The sequence below is a fragment of the Chlorocebus sabaeus genome, chromosome 1 (genome assembly GCF_047675955.1).
Source record: "Chlorocebus sabaeus isolate Y175 chromosome 1, mChlSab1.0.hap1, whole genome shotgun sequence".
Classification (NCBI taxonomy): Eukaryota; Metazoa; Chordata; class Mammalia; order Primates; family Cercopithecidae; genus Chlorocebus; species Chlorocebus sabaeus.
Genome location: NC_132904.1, coordinates 85935223 through 85959646, shown reverse-complemented (window position 1 = coordinate 85959646; position 24424 = coordinate 85935223). Strand labels below are relative to the sequence as shown.

The following is a 24424-nucleotide window of genomic DNA, read 5'->3' as shown; positions in this document are numbered from 1 at the left end:
CTCTTAGCTATCAGAGGCAAGAGCCAGGAAATAAGGCAGAGGCAAGAACTCTGTTAGGCCAGATAAACAAAGTGGGGGTGGGAGTAAAAGCTTTGGTAGGGTGGGTACCCAGATGCTTAGGATTTCCTGAAGCACACTGGATTTTTAGTTTAGGAAAGCACTCTACTTCTAAATGCACCTAACAAGTAGACTTGACTCTCTTGATCATTGTCTGTTACTTAATGTTACTGTCTGTTACTTAATAACTGTCATGTTACTACATGCCATTTGCATGTATAGACCTCCTTTTTGAAGGTTGAAAATGAGCTCAAATATCTGTTAAAACCAGATGACCCCCCAATCACGTGTTTCAACAGCAATCACAACAAAAGTTGTTTATACATTTCTGGTCACTAAGTTAATCAACGAATATTTATTGAGCACTTATTGTAAGTTATAAGCACTGTTTTAGGCACTAGAAAAATAACAATGGAGCAGGATAAACCCTTGACTTTAAGAAGTGTACATTCTAGTGGAGTCCACAGAAGTTAGAGAACTGCAATAAATTTTAAAATATACAATTTGGTTTTTTTTTTTTTTTTAATTAAACTCTTTCTTTGTACTTGAAGCAAAGTAAAAATAGCTGCCAGAATCAATATATATTTTTTACCATAAAGAAAAAAAAAATCACATGATAGAATATTAGGAAAAATGTAGGTCCCTAGGGGACAAGAATTTTTTTCTCCTCCTTAAAAATAGATTAAAATACCACAAATGTAAAGGTCACATAAGTGATACTGCATTTGTGGAATATTTTTCACATGAAATTAAAGTAGGGATGATTCTGTGATTGTCCTTTTGTTAGGTGTGGTATTTTGTAATATTTATCTTTTGCCATAAAATCATGTTTTGATTGTCATAAAATCATGTTGTTACTTAGTAGGATTCATTTAACGTATTGTATTATTTTATGTAACTTTGTCACAGCTGGATATTAAAAACAAAGAAACAAACAGAAAGCAAAACAAACAAACAAAAAACACAGATGGGATAACTATAATGCCTCTTGAGGGAAACAAGGGGAAAAAAAGAAACCTATAACTTTGAAACATGGTTGAATGTTGATAGCACATGTTAAGATCCTTATGAGTGCAGAAACAATTTTGGAACCCCATAAAATCCTTTATTTCTCATGATAGGAGAACACTAGACATTTCACAGATACTTCAAAATTTCTCCTTGGAACATCATACAATGAAACTTAAAAAATTAATAATAAACACTTATATTTCCACATAGTCTGTGCAGCTCCTTTCCTCATCCCTCGCCCTGTCATTATAACTTGGCAAGACTCTCAGTTTACCATTCACAAATGTCTTTTTCCCTTCTTGTTTTTTGCTTTAAAATTATTTAGCATTTATTTATGAAAGCTACAACAAGACATACAAGAATGCTCTCTTTTTGATTCCTACATGCACTTGCTGTATTAAAACAAATTATGTGTTTATTGTTTGCTTTTAAAATCAATTCACTAGAAATGCATTAGAGATCTATTATGTGCAAGAAAGGTATTAGAGGGATGCTGAGGTTTGGCAGTGAGTGTGAATGTGTAAGGGATAAATGCATAAAATATGATCCCTTCTACTAATTCAGGAATAAACCAAGTACCTTTGTGCATCTGGCTTCCTCATATTGGAATGCCATTCTCCTATTCTCTAACCCCTGGAATCTCCACATCCTTCAGTTGCCTTCTTCTCTCTGAAGTCTTTCTGGAATTTTATAATCAAAGTTAATTACCCAGCTGTACTCTCAAGAGGTTATCATATGTTTATATGGCATTAATCATTTTGCCCTTTTTAATTATTGTTTTTTGTTTTATGTCTGATTTGACCCATTATATCTGTGCTGTGGCTATTCAATTTAAATTCAAGTGAAATAGTATTAAGAGTTCAGTTCTTCACCTGTACTAGCCACATTTCAATTGCTAAATAGTCCACTTTTCTCTAATAGTTACTATGTTGGTGATCAGAGACTTAGACCATTTCCACTATCACAGAAAGCTCTATTGGACAGTGCTACTCTAGATTGTGCATGCCTTTGAAGACAGTGACCATAATATTGAAACTAATAAGGTTCCAAAATTAATAAAATAATATGTCTAGAGAGGTATATTACAGTGGTGGTGTCGGACAAGAAGCAGGATCAAGATTGTTTGGCAAATAGACACAGAGCTTTGTGTTATCTTAGGTGGGTTCTGTTATATTTGAGAAGATTGCATTCTATTTTAAAGAAAGGCATGCATCTAAAATAAATAAAGATATCAGGAATTTAAAACACCATAAAAATCATATAGAACACATGCCTCAAATTTTAATAAATGTGGCCACAGTGAAGTAAATGCATTAGAGACATAATATCAGATTTTTTCTATCAATCCAAATACCCATAATATCTAGTCTACATTCCTATTCAATATTCTTTAGAAAAAGATTGTTGTAATGGCCTTCAAATGTAAGAATTCTAAGAAATTCTGCACTAATATCAAAGAAATGAGCACATTTATTCTTTACTCATACAATGAAAAATTAAGTTACTGCATTCAATTGAGCTTGAAAATAACACATAAAATTATTGGTTTGATAAAATATACTCCCTCCTTTTCTAAGTGTATAGCCATATAAAGCCATCCAATTTTGCTCAATATATACATTGGTTTTCAATTTAAAGATTGTCCATAAAGTAATATGAATATTCTGCAAGGGGAATAGGCCTGGTACAGAGGAAGGAGCATGGACTTTGGATTCAGACTAACTGGGCTTTCAGTCCCAGCTCTGCCACTGACTGACATTATTGTATTGGGAGATGTTTAAGTACTCCCAATCTAAGGCCACTGGACTTTACCATACAAGTTTTTTTACTGGTATATGGCCTTTCAATACTGAGTTAAAAACCTGCCTTCCAGTGAGCTTTCAGTACTCTCACCACCTAATTATAGCCAAATGACCTGGGATGTCATACTTGAGTTTTTTTGATGAATGATTTTTTTTTTTTTAATCATTGTCTGTCTTTGGATCTTATCCATATTTCTTTGGTGGCAACAGTTACAACTAAGCCAAAGTAATCTGAGCTCTCTATTCTGTTTGTTTTTGTGTTTTTATGTATATACCATCTTTTTTTTATTACTATAGTCTTGAAATAAAGTTTGAAATCTGAAAGTAAAGAAAGAAGACAAAGTAAGGACAGTTTTAATGGGTTTTAAAGACAGAGATAGCCTATGCTATGTAGCTTGAGTGTAGCTTAAAATAACACAAAGCTCTCAAAATTAAAAAGAATTTTAGAATAATATGTTCCACTTTATGTGCCAAGAACAGTACCACTGTTTGATTGGGCTGACCTGAAGAACTTTACTGTATAGTAACAACATTCACTACTCTAAGGACCTAGAGCATGGTAGAGTTATGTCCACTGGAATGTTATTATGCCAGGAGAATGGATTAACGACATTTATTTGCCTGGTGTTAGGCCCCTAAATTGTAAGCAGCCCCATTCCAACACACACACACACACACACACACACACACACACACACACACACACAAAATCTGACTTTTATTTATTTTGAACCCCTTTACAATGTCTACTTCTTTAACCATCTGATTTGCTTTGCATGACATAGGGGCGTGGAGTGAGCTAGGTAGGTTTCTGAATCCTATGCTTTGACTATACTTAATCTGTTACCTAAATGAAAGCGTTAGGTTTCTCATCTGTGTAATAGAAATAAAAATACTTACCTTGTATGATTATTTTGTTTTGAAGTTTAAATGAGAAGCAGATGTTCTAAAGGTTACTGATGTGACACTTTCTTAGCAAGTATTAATCTTCCTCCTTCCTTACCTTTCTCAGAGTTATGTTGTGAGGATTCAGTGAACTAATGGCATATATCATGAGAGGTGAAGGGCATAGAATTTGAATCAGCTCTGAATTCAAATCTTGACCTGCTACTTATCAGCTGTGTGACCCTGGGGTATTATTTCATCTTTTAAAATACTTTTATTTTTAAATTTTAAAACGGTAATAATAACCCTAGTTCATGCAGTTTTTGTGAGGATAATGTAAAATGTATATAAATTTCTCTGGGCTAGACCTGGTGTTTTAAACTGTATTAAAACACTACTCCAGTTACTATCTGTAGTTTCACTTATGTTCAGCTTCTTCGAAGATATCTTCCAAACTAGATCATGAGTTCCTGGAGTGTTAGGAACCAGATTTGACTTTGTTGAATTCTGAAGAACCATTGGCGTAGTGCTAAGTACATTATGCTCATGTCTGTTCAACTTTTGGCCAGTAGAATAAATGCTTGGGGTTTTTTCCCTACTTAACTGTCAGTCACTATCCTTCAGATGGTCAATAGGAACAAAAGGTTTGGCTAAATTATTAATGTAAAGACAGCTGAATCAAATTCATAGGCTGTCTAAGTATAATATCCCAGCAATTGTATTGTGTGACTAGAAACTTGTAAATGATTATTGACAAAAATTTGTCTCATATTGGTATAATATTTATCAATTTATCTCATACATAGGCAGTATCTACTGTATTGCTTTTTAAAAAAGTATGTGTGTGTGGTCTACTATTGTGTCATGTAATGCATGGCCCTGACATGTACTGAATGCTCCCTAATGACTTCATGATGACTAGTTTTAAGGAAGAAAATAAAATTTAAAAAAGGAAGTGAGCATAAGCAAAGAGGGAAGAAAGGAAAGTAATCAAGACGAGGAGATAGTGAATACCACCGGAGACTGGCTTGGTCATTGCTTTCCTAACCTTCAAATATGGATCTGTTAGTATAATTATGCAGTTTTTGTTTAAAAATACTATTTTTGTAAAAGCATCATAGCGATGACATACTTAAAAATATACTTTTTTTCTTTTCTTTTTTCTTTTTTTTTTTTTTTTTTTTTTTTTGAGGCAGAGTTTCACTCTTGTTGCCCAAACTGGAATGCAATGGCGCAATCTCAGGCTCACCGCAACCTCCGCCTCCTGGGTTCAAGCAATTCTCCTGCCTCAGCCTCCCAAGTAGCTGAGATTATAGGCATGCACCACCACACTCGGCTAATTGTGTATGTTTTTTAGTAGAAACAGGGTTTCTCCATATTGGTCAGGCTGGTCTCGAACTCCTGACCTCTGGTGATTAAGCTACTAAAATTAAGTATTTGGGAGCCTGAAGGATAATTTAAAAATCACGTACTGTAAGCCAACCAAGAACAGATAATCTTGAAAATAAATTTTTCCTCAATATTTTTTAAAATAATAAAATACACTGCAAAAATTTCAAGCATTTCCAAATCTTACTTTATCATGCAATATTTGCTTATGCAGCAGTGATCTTGTTGATGCTCTGTACAATCTGTCATTTTATGGATTATCCCTGTGAGGTAGATGCTAACCAGTTCTTGATAAGAGAGGCAGAACATAGAAAGTTGAATGGTTTGTCTTGGTTTCTAACAGAATAATAAACAATCAGAATAAGATTTTTATAGTGTGAGTTCTCCTGCATGATTTATCATTTTGAACTTTTTATGTGGTTCTGTCTATGGAGAAATTGAAAAGTGAGCAGATTTAGGGACTGATTGTTGTGTATACATTGTTTTCAGACCATAAGAGAGACAAAGTTCCAGTTCCAGTTATTTCTGTTTAACATTTCTCTGCAAATCAGCAAGTCTTGTTTTATCCAGGCTTGGCCAAGTTAAATATGATCCCTATATTTTTCCCTTATGTTTGGAGATCTAGCAAAATATTCATCATTACACTGTTTATTGAAGTGAAAACTTGTATGTGATTGTATGAATGCCTAATAGTCTTGAAGTAAAGGCCGTCAAATTCAGTAATGCTTGGAGAGACTACATGTATTCTTCTCTACCATATATTTATAGCATTTGTTTGCAGGGCCAACGTTTTTGTTTTAGTCCTATAGAAAAGAATTTCTTAAAATGTTTTAAGATTTTTCAATTTCTCCTTAACGTAATACATAAGCAACACTTTTTAGATAAAAGCTGTGTAAAGTTCGGAAAAGCAACAACAACAACAACAACAACAAACAATGTTATTTTCTTTTACCGTGTCCCCTGATCTCAAATCTTTTCATTTCTCTGTTTGTTTTAAATTTAATTTTAGAGGGCTGCTGAAGTATCAAACTAATTTAGATACCCACCCTCCCGGCTGCATCAATCTTAACCGAACCAGCTCTCAGAATATTTCCTTACCAGAATATTTCTCAGAACATTTTCATGAACCTTTCCCTGAAGAATTTTCAAAACCAGAAGAGTTTACCCAGAACACATTTGTGAAGATTTGTATGGAAGAGCCCAGATTCCAAGCTAATTTTCCACAGGTCAGATTAATTTTGTGTTTGATCTCCACAAAGTTTGTTTCCATTTGACTGATCAACATCACATATAAACGTGTTTTTCAAGCTATATATTCATGCATAATAGGATATTTCAGGATGTTTCAATAGTAAGTTAGTACCTATTATTCCATTACAGGTACCTGACAGTTCAATGCAAAAGATCTATAATATTAGAGGATATATAACATTTCTACTTAACTGACCATATGACCTTTGAATACAACAGCATTGGTGCTTGCAGTCAAGAGATGACAAATATTTTTCCCATCAGTTGAGAGAAACTGATTGAATAATAAAAATAGTAGTAAAAAAAATCTACTACTACTACCACAAATTATTATTTTATTGTATTATAATATTGTGTATAATATTGTAAATAGTAAATAGCAAAATCAATTTATTGAATGCTTAATATTATCTGCTAGGCAGTGTGCTAAAATGTCCTGTATGCCTAATACAGAACATTTATTAGACATACAGAATGTTTCTTACAATATTCACAATGACTGTTTGAAGTAATTAATATCATCCTCGATTTTCTGATGAAGAAATTGTGTTTACCTTGATCAAAGTCTCCAAACTAGTAAGTGGCAGAGCAAGCACGTAAACCCAAGTCTTTGACTAATATCCTTGCTCCTGGTAAATGTCCATAAGTATTCAGCAATTAGTTCAATAAGGGCCCCTATCTTCCTCTGTGCCTGTGGGAACTGCCCCCATGCAAATTACACCATTTATTCTTCATAAAAAGTGGAAGTAGGAAACAGTGATGTCAAATATCTCTATTAGGAAGAGAAGAAAGAGAAGTCAAAAGGTAGAATGAATTTGCAGATGACTTTGGAATAGTGTATTAGTCTTGTGTTTGTTATTATTAATAATAATCCTCTAGATCTCTATTAGCCTCTATAATTTTAGAACTTCTCTGAGTTTCACATAATATTCACAAATATTAGACAGGGCAGTTATGGTGACTCCCGTTTTGCTCACGTAGGACCTGATACTCAAAGGGTAAGTGATTGTCTCAAAGGTACGAGGCTGCTACATTGCAGACCTTGTCTTGCAATGCTACTCATAACACAGTGTGGGGTAAATGTTATTATATGCAGAAGAGGCATGATCTGTCTGCATGAAAGAAGGAAGATTTGAAACAACTAAAGTGAGACTTGAAAAAGTGACCATTAAGACAAGTTTTAGTTGGAGGCCTCAAAGGGATGAGAGAGATAAAGTGTGTAATTTTAGGAGAACGGTAAGCCCCACAGGCTTCTGCACTTCCCAAAGTTTGCACGTATCCTGGGATCAGGGTTAACCATGCAGCACATATTCAAAATTGTCATGGTTTCCAAATTATAAATATTATTTTATGTTCTTATTATATAGAAGTAAGTGGTAAACAACATGCCTAGAATAGTGCATTTTTAAACACATATACTATACATGTTTAACATATGTATACATATTATATGTATGTATCTTATGCATGTATTTTATGTACATTAAAAATCTAGGGTTTTCTTATTTAATAAACTTTAGACAGTTACTTTATTTCTAAAATTATCCCCAGGTTCATCTGAGATTGTTAACTCCCCTTTATTCTTTTATTAAATGTATTGTTTCTATGCCTACAGATATGTAATATATCTGTATATAGGTATAGGAAAGAATACACACTTATTTGTTCATGGTAGTTACATCCAGAGCGTGACATTGAGGGTAGGGTCTTGATATTACTTTCTGTTTTGTTTTATACTTTTGTTTGTTTGAATGATAGTGAGCATCTATTATTTTTTATTCATTTATTATGTTTTCTTATTTAATATACAAATTAAAATACTACTACCGTAATGCATGCAATAAGCAATTGGGCCGGGTGTAGATTTCTACAATATGAGTATTTCTTGAAGTATATTTTCAAAAATTTATCTTAGACTTGGCTTTGGATTTCTGGACCTTTGTGCCTGTACTGTGCCGAAAGACTTTACAGGTATATCCGGAGCAATAAGCCAGTCACCATCATTTCAGTCATAAGTCATCCCTCAGATGTCATGGAAATCCGAATGGTCAAAGAAAATTTTAAAGCAAGACCTGGTCAGGTGAGTCAGTGGTCAGTAACTTTTTAAATAGCCTTTATCCTTATGTAATTCTTGGAATTTAGCAAACATAGCATCATTGAGATAGTTGAAATTCTTAATTGGTCATTTAAAACTTATCTGTTTGTTGCTTTTTAGTATATTATTCTGCATTGTCCCAGTGTATCTGCATTAGAAAATCATCCATTTACCCTCACAATGGTAAGAAATGTATCTCTTGCTTTTTCACATTTGTAGGGTGCTATGCATCTTTTTCTTTTTTTGTGGGTCCTATCTCATTCTAAAAGGTATTCAAGGCTATCATAGTATTCTTGGTGTTTAAGTAAGCCATCTTTTTACAAGGAAAATAGTTATCTGCTCAAGAACTTAGTAACTATTCTTTATTATTTTTTGGCACCTTACATTTCAGGAAGTAATGAATTAAAGCATATTAAAGCTTGTTGATTCAAAATGTAGGCCAAGCACAATGACTCATGCCTGTAATCCCAGCACTTTGGGAGGTCAAGGCAGGAAGACCACTTGAGCCCAGGATTTCAAGATCAGCCTGAGCAACATAAGGAGACCCCATTTCTACAGTAAATTAAAAAAAAAAAAACAAAAACAAAAACAAAAAAAACCAGGTGTGGTGGTACACACCTGTAGTCCCAGCTACTAGGAAGGCTGAGGCAGGAGGATTGCTTGATCCCCCGTGTTTGAGGTTTCACTGAGCCTTGATCACACCACTGCTCTCCAGCCTGGGCAAGACAGTGAGACCTTGTCTCAAAAAAGAAATACATATATCTGTCTATATATATCTATATATGTCTATATATATATAGATATATATAATTTCTTGAATATTTACTTTTCTCCTCTTATGGAGTATTTTAATGTATATGGAAATCTAATATTTGCACAGTTTTCTTTAGAGATGCAATTTAGGGGAAATACAGATACTCTGGGTTGAGGTGGAAGCAATAAACAAAACAGGCAGTGTTTAGAAAAGGTAAATCTAGTGTAATGGGAGAGAGAATGGGAAGTAAAATTATCAAAATCAAATAGAGTAAATAATGGCATGTGTGTGGGGAGCATCTAGCTAAATAATGGAGACCATCAAATGTGATTAGCTAATCAGCATATCATTTAATATTATTATAAAAATAACATGAACTCATTATAAATATTTAGATAATTCACAGATATAAAATAAAATAGAGACTTAAAAAAATTTTCCCCACTTCCCAATCCTTTTCTCTACAGTTTGACATATATCTTTCCAGATATTTTTCCATATGCTTCTGCATACATGAGTTTCTAACATTTGTTTGCTGGATCATATTGTTTTGTAACTGGCTTCTTGCACTGACTACATATGATGGACATCCTCCCATGTTACTGTATGTGTCTCATTCATGTTAATGACTGTATAATATTCCACAGTAGGAAAGTACTGTAATTTATTTAATATTCTCATTGATGATGGATATTTGGACTTTATTCAATTTCTAAGAAAGATAATTGAGAACAGAGACCACATGTTTAAACGTATACCTAAGAAGGATAGCAAAACTATTACATATATGTTGTAAAACATGTTCCCATCTGTCTGCATCTATACATCCCATATATATGAAATTGGTAACATGAAAATAGAAGGGAATAATTGAAAAGGGAGAAAATATACAAGTAAGTTTGTCTTTACTTAAATAATTTAAGAAATTTGGCCTAATCCTGGGTTCATAAGAAATTTACTTCAGATTGCCCTGGCCAGAACTTCCAACACTATGTTGAATAGGAGTGGTGAGAGAGGGCATCCCTGCCTTATGCCAGTTTTCAAAGGGAATGCTTCCAGTTTTTGCCCATTCAGTATGATATTGGCTGTGGTTTTGTCATAAACAGCTTTTATTATTTTGAGATAGGTTCCATCAATACCTAGTTTATTGAGAGTTTTTAGCATGAAGGGCTGTTGAATTTTGTCAAAGGTCTTTTCTGTATCTATTGAGACAATCAAGTTGTTTTTGTCTTTGGTTCTGTTTATGTGGTGGATTATGTTTACTTATTTGCATATGTAGAACCAGCCGTGCATCCCAGGGATTAAGCCGACTTGATCTTGGTGGATAAGCTTTTTGATGTGCTGCTGGATTCAGTTTGACAGTAATTTATTGAGGATTTTCGCATCAATGTTCATCAGGGTATTGGTCTAAAATTCTCTTTTTTTGTTGTGTCTCTGCCAGGCTTTGGTATCAGGATGATACTGGCCTCATAAAATGAGTTAAGGGGAATTCCCTCTTTTTCTATTGATTGGAATAGTTTCAGAAGGAATGGTATCAGCTCCTCTTTGTACCTCTGGTAGAATTTGACTGTGAATCCTTCCAGTCCTGCACTTTTTTTGGTTGGTAAGCTATTAATTATTGCCTCAATTTCAGAGCCTGTTATTGGTCTATTCAGAGATTCAACTTCTTCCTGGTTTAGTCTTGGGAGGGTGTATGTGTCCAGGAATTTATCCATTTCTTCTAAATTTTCTAGTTTATTTGCATAGCGGTGTTTATAGTATTCTCTGATGGTAGTTTGTATTTCTGTGGGATCGGTGGTGATACCCCCTTTATCATTTTTTATTGCATCTATTTGATTCTTCTTCTTTTCTTCTTTATTAGTCTTGCTAGGGATCTATCAATTTTGTTGATCTTTAAAAAAAAAAAAACAGCTCCTGCATTCATTGATTTTTTGAAGGGTTTTTGGTGTCTCCGTCTCCTTCAGTTCTGCTCTGATCTTAGTTATTTCTTGCCTTCTGCTAGCTTTTGAATGTGTTTGCTCTTGCTTCTCTAGTTCTTTTAATTGTGATGTTGGGGTGTCAATTTTAAATCTTTCATGCTTTCTCTTGTGGGCATTTAGTGCTATAAATTTCCCTCTACACACTGCTTTAAATGTGTCCCAGAGATTCTGGTATGTTGTGTCTTTGTTCTTATTGGTTTCAAAGAACATCTTTATTTCTGCTTTCATTTCATTATTTACCCAGAAGTCATCCAGAAGCAGTTTATTCAGTGTCCATGTAGTTGTGCCGTTTGGAGTGAGTTTTTTAATCCTGAATTCTAGTTTGATTGCACTGTAGTCTGAGAGACAGTTTGTTGTGATTTCTGTTCTTATACATTTGCTGAGGAGTGCTTTACATCCAACTATGTGGTCAACTTTGGAATAAGTGTGATGTGGTGTGAGAAGAATGTATATTCTGTTGATTTGGGGTGGAGAGTTCTGTAGATACCTATTAGGTCCAGTTGGTACAGAGCTGAGTTCAATTCCAGAATATCCTTGTTAACCTTCTGTCTCATTGATCTCTGTAATATTGATAGTGGGGTGTTAAAGTCTCCCACTATTATCATGTGGGAGTCTAAGTCTCTATGTAGGTTTCTAAGGACTTGCTTTATGAATCTGGGTGCTCTTGTATTGGGTGCATATATATTTAGAATAGTTAGCTCTTCTTGTTGAATTGATCCCTTTACCATTATGTAATGGTCTTCTTTGTCGCTCTTGATCTTTGTTGGTTTAAAGTCTGTTTTATCAGAGACTAGGATTGCAATCGCTTGCTTTTTTTTTTTTTTTTCCTTTCCATTTGCTTGGTAGATCTTCCTCCATCCCTTTATTTTGAGCTCATGTGCATCTGTGCATGTGAGATGGGTGATCTCGCCCATGTGAGATGGGTCTCCTGAATACAGCACACTGATAGGTCTTGACTCTTTATCCAATTTGCCAGTCTGTGTCTTTTAATTGGGGCATTTAAAGGTATTCAGTTAGGAAAAGAGAAAGTCAAATTACCCTTTTTGCAGATGACGTGATTGTATATTGAGAAAACCCGATCATCTCAGCCCAAAATCGCCTTAAGCTGATAAGCAACTCCAGAAAAGTCTCAGGATACAGAATCCATGTGCAAAAATCACAAGCATTCCTATACACCAATTACAGACAAACAGCAAGCCGAATCATGAGTGAACTCCCATTCACAATTGGTGCAAAGAAAATAAAATACCTAGGAATCCAACTTACAACGGATGTGAAGGACCTCTTCAAAGAGAACTACAAAACCACTGCTCAACGAAATAAGAGAGGACACAAACAAATGGAAGAACATTCCATGCTCATGGATAGGAAGAATCAATATCATGAAAATGGCCATACTTCCCAAGGTAATTTATAGATTCAATGCCATCCCCATCAAGCTAACTATGACTTTCTTCACAGAATTGAAAAAACTACTTTAAAGTTCATATGGAACCATAAAAGAGCCTGTATTGCCAAGATAATCCTAAGCAAAAAGAACAAAGCTGGGGGCATCATGCTACCTGACTTCAAACTTTACTACCAGGCTACAGTAACCAAAACAGCGTGGTACTGGTACCAAAACAGAGATATAGACCAATGGAACAGAACAGAGGCCTCATAAATAACACCACACATCTACAACCATCTGATCTTTGACAAACTTGACAAAAAAAAGAAATGGGGAGAGGATTCCCTGTTTAATAAATGGTGCTGGGAAAACTGGCTAGTCATATGTAGAAAGCTGAAACTGGATCCCTTCCTTACACCTTATACAAAAATTAATTCCAGATGTATTACAGACTTAAATGTTAGACCTAAAACCTTAAAAACCCTAGAAGAAAACCTAGGCAATGCTATTCAGGCCATAGGCATGAGCAAGGACTTCATGACTAAAACACCAAAAGCAATGGCAACAAAAGCCAAAATTGACAAATGGGATCTAATTAAAGTAAAGAGCTTCTGCATGGCAAAAGAAACCACCATCAGAGTGAACAGGCAACCTACAGAATGGAAGAAAATTTTTACAATCTACCCATCTGACAAAAGGCTAATATCCAGAATCTACAAAGGACTTAAATTTACAGGAAAAAAATCAAACAACCCCAAGTGGGCAAAGCATATGAACAGACACTTGTCAAAAGAAGACATTTATGCAACCAACAGACACATGAAAAAATGCTCATCATCACTGGTCATCAGAGAAATGCAAATCAAAACCACAATGAGATAGTATCTCATACCAGTTAGAATGACAATAATTAAAAAGTCAGGAAACAATAGATGCTGGAGACGATGTGGAGAAATAGGAACACTTTTACACTGTTGGTGGAAGTGTAAACTACTTCAACCATTGTGGGAGACAGTGTGGCGATTCCTCAAGGATCTAGAACTAGAAATACCATTTGACCCAGCAATCCCATTACTGGGTATATACCCAAAGGATTACAAATCATGCTACTCTAAAGACACATGAACACATATGTTTATTGCGGCACTATTCACAATAGCAAAGACTTGGAACCAACCCAAATGTCCATCAATGATAGACTGGATTAAGAAAATGTGGCATATATACACCATGGAATACTATGCAGCCATAAAAAAGGATGAGTTCTTGTCCTTTGTAGGGACATAGATGAAGCTGGAAACCATCGTTCTGAGCAAACTATCACAAGACAGAAAAGCAAACACCACATGTTCTCACTTATAGGTGGGAATTGAACAATGAGAACACTTGGACACAGGGTGGGGAACATCACACACCAGGACCCTGTCGTGGGGTGGGGGGATGGGGGAGGGATAGCATTAGGAGAAATACCTAATGTAAATGACAAGTTAATCAGTTCAGCAAACCAACATGGCACATGTATACATATATAACAAACCTGCACGTTGTGCACGTGTACCCTAGAAATTAAAGTATAATAATAAAATAATTTTACTTTAGAAATTAACCTTCCCTTGTGTTGGCAACTTTATTTTGAAAATCATTTCTTCACCATAACATTAAATAGAAAATATAGAATAAGAAAAGAAATTAGTTGCTGAATGCAAGTACAGAGCAGCAAGAGTTTTTGTTGTTGTTGTTGTTTTTTAAACTATTTTTCAACTTAAAAAAGTAGAAAGAATAGTATAATGAACCCTTATGTATTCATAAAAAATATAGAGGTTAGTTTACTTTTTAGTATATACTCTATCACTGAAAACCTTTTTGCTATCTGAAAACAGTATATCAAAGAATTTTTCACCTATGTTCACACTGAAGAGAGGCTTCTAGATCTAATTTCTTTCAGCAGGCCCAGGCCCTTTTCACAAGGCAAAAGGAAAATACAAAAGAAGTAGTGTGTAGAGCTGGAAGAGCTTTAAGTAAGTCCCTTCTGTGGCCTGGCCTGCTTCTTAAGAGGTGTTTATGTTAACAGATGTGATAGCCCTGTGGCCAGCTTGAGGCAAAGATGGGAAGAAAGAAAAAGGAAGAACGGAATGTAGGTACAGACAAGAGAAAACGAACTGGTGGTAGGAGACAGTTAAGAAAGGGAAACTAAATTGTATGTGAAATAAAATAGTCATAACTATTCACATAAAGGGCAAGAACTTTAGAATTCAGTTCCAGCTCCCTCACTGGTTACTTCTGTGTCTGTGAGTGTATCTCTCAACCTTGCTAAGGCTGAGTTTCATCATCTGCAAAACAGTGCTAGTGATTCTTACCTGACAATATCAAAGGGGCATCTTTGATATTGTCAATATTAGTTTATAAAATAATGTGTATAAAACCCTTGGCATATCATTAGTGGTCAATACTTGGTAATACAGATATTATTATTACATCCATAATTTTAAAAGACCTGGTTTTAACTTGGTTATTGCTTTTATTTCTGAAATTACACTTTTTTTTGAGAAGCAAGTATAAGACATGAGCATGTGGCTTTTCAACTTGAAAATGAGAAACTGGGAATATGAAAGTAGTCCCAGTTATCTGAAAATCTGTCATGTGGGTGAAGGGTTTGATGTTTTCTTTTCCTTTGGGATCCCAATAGGCAGAAAGTTTTAGGAGAATACATTTTTATTTAACATAATAAAGACATTTATAACAATGAGACCAGTCTAGAAATTATGAAGAGCTATCTCACAAAAGTGTTTGCAAGGATATTTGTGCTAGATCAGGATTTTTCAATCATGGCAGTATTGACATTTTGGATCAGATAATTCTTTGATGGGATTTTGTCCTGTGTGTTATAGGATGTTTTGCAGCATCTTTAGCCTTAACCCACTAGAAACCAATAGTCCCCACTGTGACTACCAAAAGTGTCTCCAAATGTAGCCAGATGCCTTTTGAGGGGCAAAATTACCTACAGTTGTCAACCACCACATTAGATTAATAGTTGTCCAAAATAGCTTCCAGTTCTAAAGGGCTTCAGGATGTTGTTTCAGCAGCCACTGTGAGAAAGGAGAATTTAAGCACAATAGAGAATTTGAGGGATGGGAGTGCTTAGCCTGTGTTCTGACCAATCATATCAGTGAGAACAGCTCATTTTCAAATGATCTCTGTTATGAGGATTCTGCTAAAGTACTCATATAAACATCATTATCTAAAAACATATTTTGTTTATTCAACTAGAATCCTTTGTAGAATTCCATGAAAATTATTTTGGTTACCACGAGCTCCTGAATCTTTCATGTGATGTAGACCTTTGAAAGAGAATTTGATTATTTTTAAAACTCAGAATTCTTTTTTTTTTCACATTCACTGTCATCAGTGCCCAAATAACAGTTGGATATGAATCAAAAGGAAAAGTGGGATAGCAGTATAAAGATCTAACAAGTTCGTCAATAATTAAAATGACATGAGGATACCCTCATGTACTTGATATTTTTGTCATATAAATGAAAGGTTTGTTTTCTTCCCCTGTGGAATCTCAAAGTGTGGAAATAAGAACAGTACATTGTTCTTGGAGAACAAATATTGATTTAGTGACCACTTTGGGAAATAATAATGTTTGGGTTGATGGAAAAGACAAGAGAGCTTTTCCTCACCTCAAGGAAGCTCCATTAGTTATATGTGACTCTGGAGCCTCCCTGTGGGTTGCCTCCTACAGGAAAGGACATCTCACCCTGGGCCTTGACTCTTGTGGTGGCCCAGGGAGCCCTCATTACGAAGGCTCTGAGTCCACTGCAGGCTTGTTTCGGAAGATTCAGGTTCAGAAGTGCAAGAGATGAAGATAAAGAAGTTGGATGTCTACAGTCTATATCCATCATAGTTTTTCTTTTCTTACTTTTTCATTTAAGAAAAAAATTGCCTTATTTCTTCTGGTTCTGTAAGAATCTTTTACCAAAATGACAGAGAGGAGAAAAAGGGATAATTTTAGTAAAGCAGGTTATTGGAGACCACTTCTTCCATTCTTTCAAAAAAAGACTGTTCTCTGAAAATTATCACAGATAGAGGGGAGGGGGCATGTGAGGAAGGGAAGGGGAAGGGAAGGGGAAGGGAAAGGAAGGGGAAGGGAAAGGGAAGGGGAAGGGAAGGAAAGGGATTTTTCAGTGGGAAATGCTGCTTAATATATAGTTTAATATGCATAGTGCCTACTAATGTATTAGTGGTTTTGAGGAGTTCTTTAATATATAATCTCATTAATTTTTTTTCTTCTTTTTTTTTTTTTTTTTTTTTTTTTTTGAGACAAGGTCTGCCTCTGTCACCCAAGCTGGAGAGCAGTGGTGTGATCATGGTTCACTGCAGTTTGGACCCCTGGGCTTAGCTTCCTGAGTAGTTGGGACTACAGGCACATGTCACCATGTCTGGCTAAATTAAAAAAAAAAAAAATTATAGAGATAGGGCCTCTCTATCTTGCCCAGGCTAATCTCAAACTCCTAGCCTCAAGCCGTCCTCCTGCCTCAGCCTCCCAAAGTGCTGGGATTATAGGCATGAGCCACCCCATGCCACCAATCCCATTAAATTTTGTTCACTCATTAAGTTAATGCTTTCTCATCTTCCCACTTTTTGGTCTTATCCTGGGAACCAACCTCATTTTATTCCACATATTCACACCTTAAACTCCACCCATTCTCTTTGAGTTCTCTGGGAACTCTTACTCATCCTTCACATCTCATCATCATATCACTTCTGCTGAGCAGCCTTCGCTGACCCTCCCTATTAGATTAAGTTTCCTGACCTTTCCTTTTATGAGCAACCCATGTGCACTCTTCAACACAATCATTAAATTATTTGTTTAATTATTATCTGTTTAGACCATAGACCATAAGCTCCATGAGCCCTTTGAAAGCCCTTTGAAAGATGAATTCATAGCACAGTACCTGGCACATAGTCAATGCATATCTGTTGAAAGAGTAAAAACCACCTAATATAGAGTTCAGGACCTAGCTTGAAAGAGCTTTGTGGATAGAGATCCTCCTTCCCCCATCTCTTTATAGCACACTCTCCCTTAGAGGGTGCAACTACAGAAAAGGAAATTTGAAGGGATAAAGAAGAAAGGAGAAATACTTATTTCCAAAGTGGCTCTCATTTGGAGTAGACTGAGTCAGAATAGAGTATTTAATTAAAGTCTAATCTTTGAGGTCATGGTGCTTATTTCTCTCTAACAAAAGCAGAGGGGAAAATGTATCTATGGCAAAGGTCTTTAGAAAGAACCACCAAAGACAAATAGACACAATTTGTGGATTATATCTGGTCTATGACAAAATCATTTTTCACCTCACCTCCCTTATTCTCAGCACAAACAATAACAGAAAATTACTTACTCCTAATTCTATGCATATCTGACAAATGCTGTCAATATTTCTTTGTTTCACTTAGCACCTTGTAGATTGAAATAGACCTTGACTTTATAAGGTTAGGTTTTGCATTCACATTCATTCATATTCTAAACATCAGTTTCTGTATGTTTTACTTATGCCTTATTAAATCTCAATTCTAAATACTGTTTTCTTAAAACCACTCTATCTCATAGCTATTTTAAATTGTTACAATAATTGACTTTAAATAAAATTTTAAGGCAAAGAAATTATTTTTTTCAGACCATCTGTTTATCATGTACGCTTAGGAAATGGTTTATAGCTTTCCCAGATTTGGGAGGTTACAAGCTCGCTCATTTGTACTATCCCCCAAGGGAGTTTTTGTTTTCATAAGTGGAAAATAGGCAAACCTTGCTGCTGTCTAGACATGAATTTGGGTAAGGCAAATATTTCTAAGCTAAATTTTACATTATGCTATTATGGTAATTTACAGTCTTTTCCTGCCATTTCCTTCTTTGTCCAATTACTTCTATTTGGCACTTAGAAATGTAAAATGCATGCTTTCAAACATTTTCACTGCACAGTTGTCTTAAGAGTTCCCTTGAAGTAAAACAAAGCAATTTCCCATATGGTGATTCCCACTAAAAAGTGAGTATCACATCTTTGTCAAAGATAATAGCACCTACTAATTAAGTGCCTAAGAGGTTCTTTCACAGCTTTTGCAAATATTATATTATTTAATTCTTACTATATGCCTATGAGACATGTATTGTTAACTCGGTGATGCAGAAAAGAATGTGGCTCAGAGAGATTAAATAGCATGCCTAAAGTCAAACGTTTAGTTGAGGTAGAGATGAGATATAAACACAGACCTGTCTGGCTGAAGGCGTGTTATTAACTGTTCTGCACTGTCTCTTCTGCCACACTATCCGTCCATGCTGAGGACTTTCATATTTCTAACACTTTTCTTATTTTTGGACATCTATGTTGCTGGTGTCAGAAAACAAAAGTAAGTTTAAAATTACCATTTAGAACTGAGGTTTATTGAAAACACATATATGTGTTTTCTATAGTAATGTGAAAGCTTTGGATTGTCCATACTACTAAACTCTTTAATATTGTGAAGTGGTGACATTTGAATAAATCCCCCTGTTTTAAAAAGTCTAATACTTATTTTCATATACTGTGCCAGTTAGAAAGAATCAAACTGATAACATATACAGCTATTACAAAATCAGTAGTTTGAGTTTTAGCTCACTTTTTAAGATGGAGATTAAGTTTTTCACAGTGAAAGTACAAGTTCAAAGTGCCAAAGACAGGACACAGAAATACTATTTCTGTCAAGGTAAAGCTAAGCTTGAAGCACTGATTTTTTAGGAAGGCAAAGGTTAGAGTTTTGATTATTTAAAATGCTTCACTATTTTTCATACATGACATTGACTTCCCACACAAGAACGATATCCTAATTTGATGGGTTTTCCAAGGAAATTATGATTGTTTCTTGCTGTGGTACACTCATATTTTCTCATGGTAAAACCTCACACACGTTTGCTGCCAAGATTGATGAAAATTACAGGACTTTGTGTAGTATCAGATTGTGGATTTTGGAATACTACAGCTTGGGATGGAGACCTGTATGCTCTACTTTCTAATATTATGACTGTGGAGATGAAAATTAACATACTTAATCTTTGGTTTACTTCTTTATGAAAATGTAGTTAATGATAGCAACTTTTCCATGGAGTTACTCTGAATATTAATCAAAAACATATAATTAAGTGGTATGTGTGGTGCTTGGAATATAGTAAACCCTCCATAAATGGATTTAGTTATGGCTGTTTCAGATAATGACTGAGGGACCAAAGACATGGATTACATTAAGATTTTTTGTCTCATTTTTCAGTATGTAGTAACTGACTAAGCTTTGGCCACAGATTGATTTAGAAACAGTCATTTGGGGGGACTGATGACTTATTTGCCTTTTATGGTCTTCTAGCCTTAAGGATGAATGATATTTTAGGTTAGGTTTCCTTGGAAACAGGCTGGCAGGCATATTGCATACAGCAGATTTGTTGGGAAGTATGCTTAGGACAACAATCAATAACGATTAACTAAAAACGCAAGGCAGAACTTGAACTATGTGATACAAGTCCATAGAGGTCCCAGAAGATCTGATGGGAGCTCTGCAAATGAAATGATACCTTACAGTGGTTCTGTCTTGAATCCAGGGGGCCAAACCTTTGTAACCCCCAATTGACCAGTCATTGGATTTGATATACCTCCAGGGTGAGGCACTTAGACATAGGCAAGGAAACTTTGTTCTGTGGATAGCTATTCCTGGGGCAGGTCTCAGTAGTGAGCCCTCCCAGGCAACCTTTTCAGAACCTGGAAGAATAGTGAATGAGTGTGTTGATTCTGGAAGTTGGGCGGAGGGTGTGAAAGGAAAGTGTCTGAGCAGTGCAACACGGTGTCCATTAAGTAGCTTTTAAAAACATGGATGTTTTATGAGGTAATTCTCCATTTTTAAAACTAGAAATTAAATGTGATGTAAATCTAAATTCTAGTTTATCTACACTAATTAAACTTTAAAAATCTGTTGTCCAAACTACAAATTTATTTACATTTGAGAAGTCTAAAGCATAGAGTGTTGAAGTGACCAAAGTAACCAAAATAATACAATCAATAGCCGGAACCCATTTGTTGACTCTTCTCCCACTTTACACCTTTATTGATTTAAAACCTGTGCAGAATGTAACATTTTGTTCTTCAACTATGTAATGGATGTCTGCAAGTATTTTCCAGCTGTGCTCTGTGATTACCAAATTTAAGACTATCTACCAAATCAAATCCTTTATTAAGGTTTGCACTCACCTAATTTACCTGTATAAATTACAGATGATTGGAAAAAGTCCTAACTTATGAGAGCATGAAACCTAGTGCTTACTACAAAATGTAGCATATCTTCATATTTAGCTGAGGTAGACATTAATTTCATACTAATTTCATGGATTCTCAATTATGGAAATAATGCAGAATCTGCCTTTTAAATAGTAGTAATTAATCGATGTTTACATGAATACCTCTTTATTCTTCTGTTATTATTTTTATTCAGGAACAAACTGTCATGCGCGTCCATGTGAAGAGACCACCAAACAGACTTTGTGTGAGCAATAAAGCTGTTTAATCACCTGGGTGCAGGCGGGCTGAATCTGAAAAGAGAGTCAGCAAAGGGAGACAGGGATGGGGCTGTTTTATAGGATTTGGGTAGTTAGTGGAAAATTACAGTCAAAAGGGGTTGTTCTCTGGCGGGCAGGGGCTGGGGTCACAGGGTGCCCAGTGAGGGAGTTTTTGAGCCAGGAGAAGGAATTTCACAAGGTAATGTCATCAGTTAAGGCAGGAATCAGTCATTTTAACTTCTTCTGTGACTCTTCAGTTACTTCAGGCCATCTGGATGTACACATGCTGGCTTGGGCTCAGAGGCCTGACATTCTTGTCTTCTTGTATTAATAAGAAAAACAAAATGAAATAGTGGTAAAGTGTTTGGGTAGTGACAGTTTTTGGGTGGTAAGGAGAGAGAATGGACAATATTTCTCAGGGCTGCTTCGTGTGGAATTAGGGATGGCATGAAAACCTAGAGTGGGAGAGATGAAGCTGAAGGAAGATTTTGTGGTCGGGGGTGATAGTGTGGGGTTGTTAGAAGAAACATTTGTCGTATAGAATGATTGATGATGGCCTGGATATGGTTTTGTATGAATTGAGAAACTAAATGGAAGACACCAGATGCAAATAAGAGAAGGAGAAAAACAGGTATTAAAGGACTAACAATTGGGAGGACCCAGGACATCCAATTAGAGTGCCCAAGGGGGTTCAGCATAATTATTTGCTTGGTTGGCGAGTTTTTTGGGCTCTATCCTTGAGGGTTTTTTTACTTTTTTCTTTTTTTTTTTTTTAATGTTATCATACAGCAGGCCAGATTGATTTAGGTAAAAACAACGCTCTTCGTTTAAAAATACAGAGTCTTCTTTCTTTTTTTTTTTTTTTAGTAGTGAGTAAGTCAAGTCCTTGGCGATTTGGGATGAAAGAGAAATGCAAAGTCAGCAATGGTTTGTTAAAGAAGGATTAGAAATGGCTAGGAGAGAGTGAGTGAGATTGATAGTGTGGTGGAGATAGCTGGGGAGAGGTAGAGGGTGGCATAAGAATGGGAATGAGAATAAGAGTGCATATAAAAGTAAAGAATAGGACTTCATCAAGGTGAAGTGTACCCTGTCAGCAAAGATAATCTATCCACTTTATTATTATTGGAGTGTACCCTGTCAGCAAAGATCATCTATCCACTTTAAGAGAGACTTAAGGGTGGTGGTTTGAGGTAAAACCAGGAGATATCAGTTATGATGGTTTGAAGGAAAAGTGTAAACTGGCAGTGTAAACAAGGGCAGAATATTTCTGAGTAGTTGAGAATGGTGAATAGGAGTATGACTAGTCAGAAGATAGTAGGGAGGACAAGTTTTTGGGGTGCAGTTCAAATTGGGCTGGTGTCTGGAATGAGACTGGGGCCTAATAAAAAGGAGCATCCCTGCAGGAGCTCAAATGGGCTGTATCCTGTAGCATCCCAAGGACAGACCAGAATTCTGAGAAGGACAAGTGGTAAAAGTATTGTCCAGTCCTTTTTAAGTGAGGTGTGTTTTTAAAAGACCATTAGTCCATTTTACCTTTCCTGAAGACTGAGGATAGCAAGGAGTATGAAGGTTCCACTGAATACCAAGAGCCTGATAAACTGCTTGGGTGATTTGACTAATAAAGGCCAGTCCATTATCAGACTGTATAGAGGTGGGAAGGCCAAACCAAGGAATTACATCTGACAGAAGGGAAGAAATGACTATGATGGTCTTCTCAGACCCTGTGGGAAAAGCCTCTACCCATCCAGTGAAAGTATCTACACAGACCAAGAAGTATTTTAGTTTCCTGACACAGGGCATGTGAGTAAAGTCAATTTGCCAGTCCTGGGAAGGGACAAATCCCTGAGCTTGATGTGTAGGGAAGGGAGAGGGCCTGAACAATCCCTGAGGAGTAGTCAAATAGCAGATAGAACACTGAGAAGTGATTTCCTTGAGGATAGATTTCCATGATGGAAAGGAAATGAGAGGTTCTAAGAGGTGGGCTAGCAGCTTGTAACTTACATGGAAGAGGTTATGAAATGATGACGGAATAGAATGGACCTATGAGGCTGGAAGGAGATCCTTGGTCCAAGAACCATTTGCCTTGTGTGGGAAGAGATCGATAGGTGGAAGTTTCAGTTGGGGAGTAGGTGGGAGTGACCAATGAGAAGGAGAAAAACTTCCATGAGAGACAGAAATTGGAATGCTAGCTGCTTTTTAAGCTACCTTAACAGTGTAAGCGTTACCCTGAGTGATGGGATCTGATGCCTTTTGATGGCCCTTGCAGTGAATGACTCCAGCTTCCTTTGGAAGTAAAGCAGCCTTGAGAAGAATTTTTATTAAAGAGGCATTAAGGATGGAGGACCCTTGTTTAATGAGGAAAATTCTTTCTGCCCATATAACAGCATGGTGGTGCAGGATATGGAAGGCATATTTAGAGTCAGTATAGATATTGACACATAGTCACTTTGCAAGAGTGAGGGCTCGAGTTAAGGTAATGAGTTCGGCTTGCTAAGACATAGTGGAGGGGGCAGAGCAGTAGCCTCAAGGACAGATGTGGAAGATACTATGGCATAGCCTGCCTTTGCTAATGAGTGGCAATTAGGCCCAGTGGAATGGCCATCGATAAACCAAGTGTGACCAGGGTGAGGAACAGGAAAGAAGAAATATGGGGAAATGGAGTGAATGTCAGGTGGATCAGAGAGATACAGTCATGGGAATCAGGTGTGGTATCTGGAATAATGTGGGGGGCAGCCTAAATCAGTTAAGGTCAAGTAATTTGGACAGAAAGGCTGCAAGGTGTAGTCCTGGCTCTTGTGTAAGAATTCTGACTGCACAGTCCTGTAATTTGACTGTATGTAATGAAAAAGGGTTGGAATGAGTTAGGGAGAGCTAGTGTGGGAGCAGCTTTAGGGCTTTTTTTAAGACATGGAAAGGGAAGTGGGGAAAGTTTGATTTAGGATCTATGGAGTCACCTAGGTTTGCTTTTGTAATATAATAATGGTTTAGTATATAATGGTTTAGTCAGGATGTAAAACTAGGTATCCAAAGGCAGAAGTATCTAACCATGCATAGGAAGGAAAGGAGTTGTTGTTTAGTAGAAGGGGTTGGGGTTTGGGAGATTAGCCAGGCACGATCAGCAGGGAGAGTATGTGTGTTTTCATGAAAAATTATGCTGAGATAGGTAATGGATGAGGAAGAAATTTGGGCTTGACTGAAGTAATGGGGGCTGTCCGTGAAGCCTTGTGGCAGTACAACCC

General features: G+C 36.1%; 1 protein-coding gene across 8 annotated transcripts in view; it reads left to right on the top strand.

Moving 5' to 3' along the window:
- Positions 1 to 24424, top strand: part of NOX4 (NADPH oxidase 4) — a 169381-nt gene that overhangs the window by 86003 nt on the left and 58954 nt on the right. For 7 of the 8 annotated variants that reach the window (XM_073020246.1, XM_038005369.2, XM_008020466.3 and 4 more), the window contains 3 exons: positions 6154 to 6370; positions 8311 to 8475; positions 8611 to 8673. In XM_073020246.1, the coding sequence (XP_072876347.1) occupies positions 6154 to 6370; positions 8311 to 8475; positions 8611 to 8673 (445 nt within the window). The remainder of the gene's footprint in view (positions 1 to 6153; positions 6371 to 8310; positions 8476 to 8610; positions 8674 to 24424) is intronic. The other variant, XM_038005366.2, reaches the window with a different exon arrangement.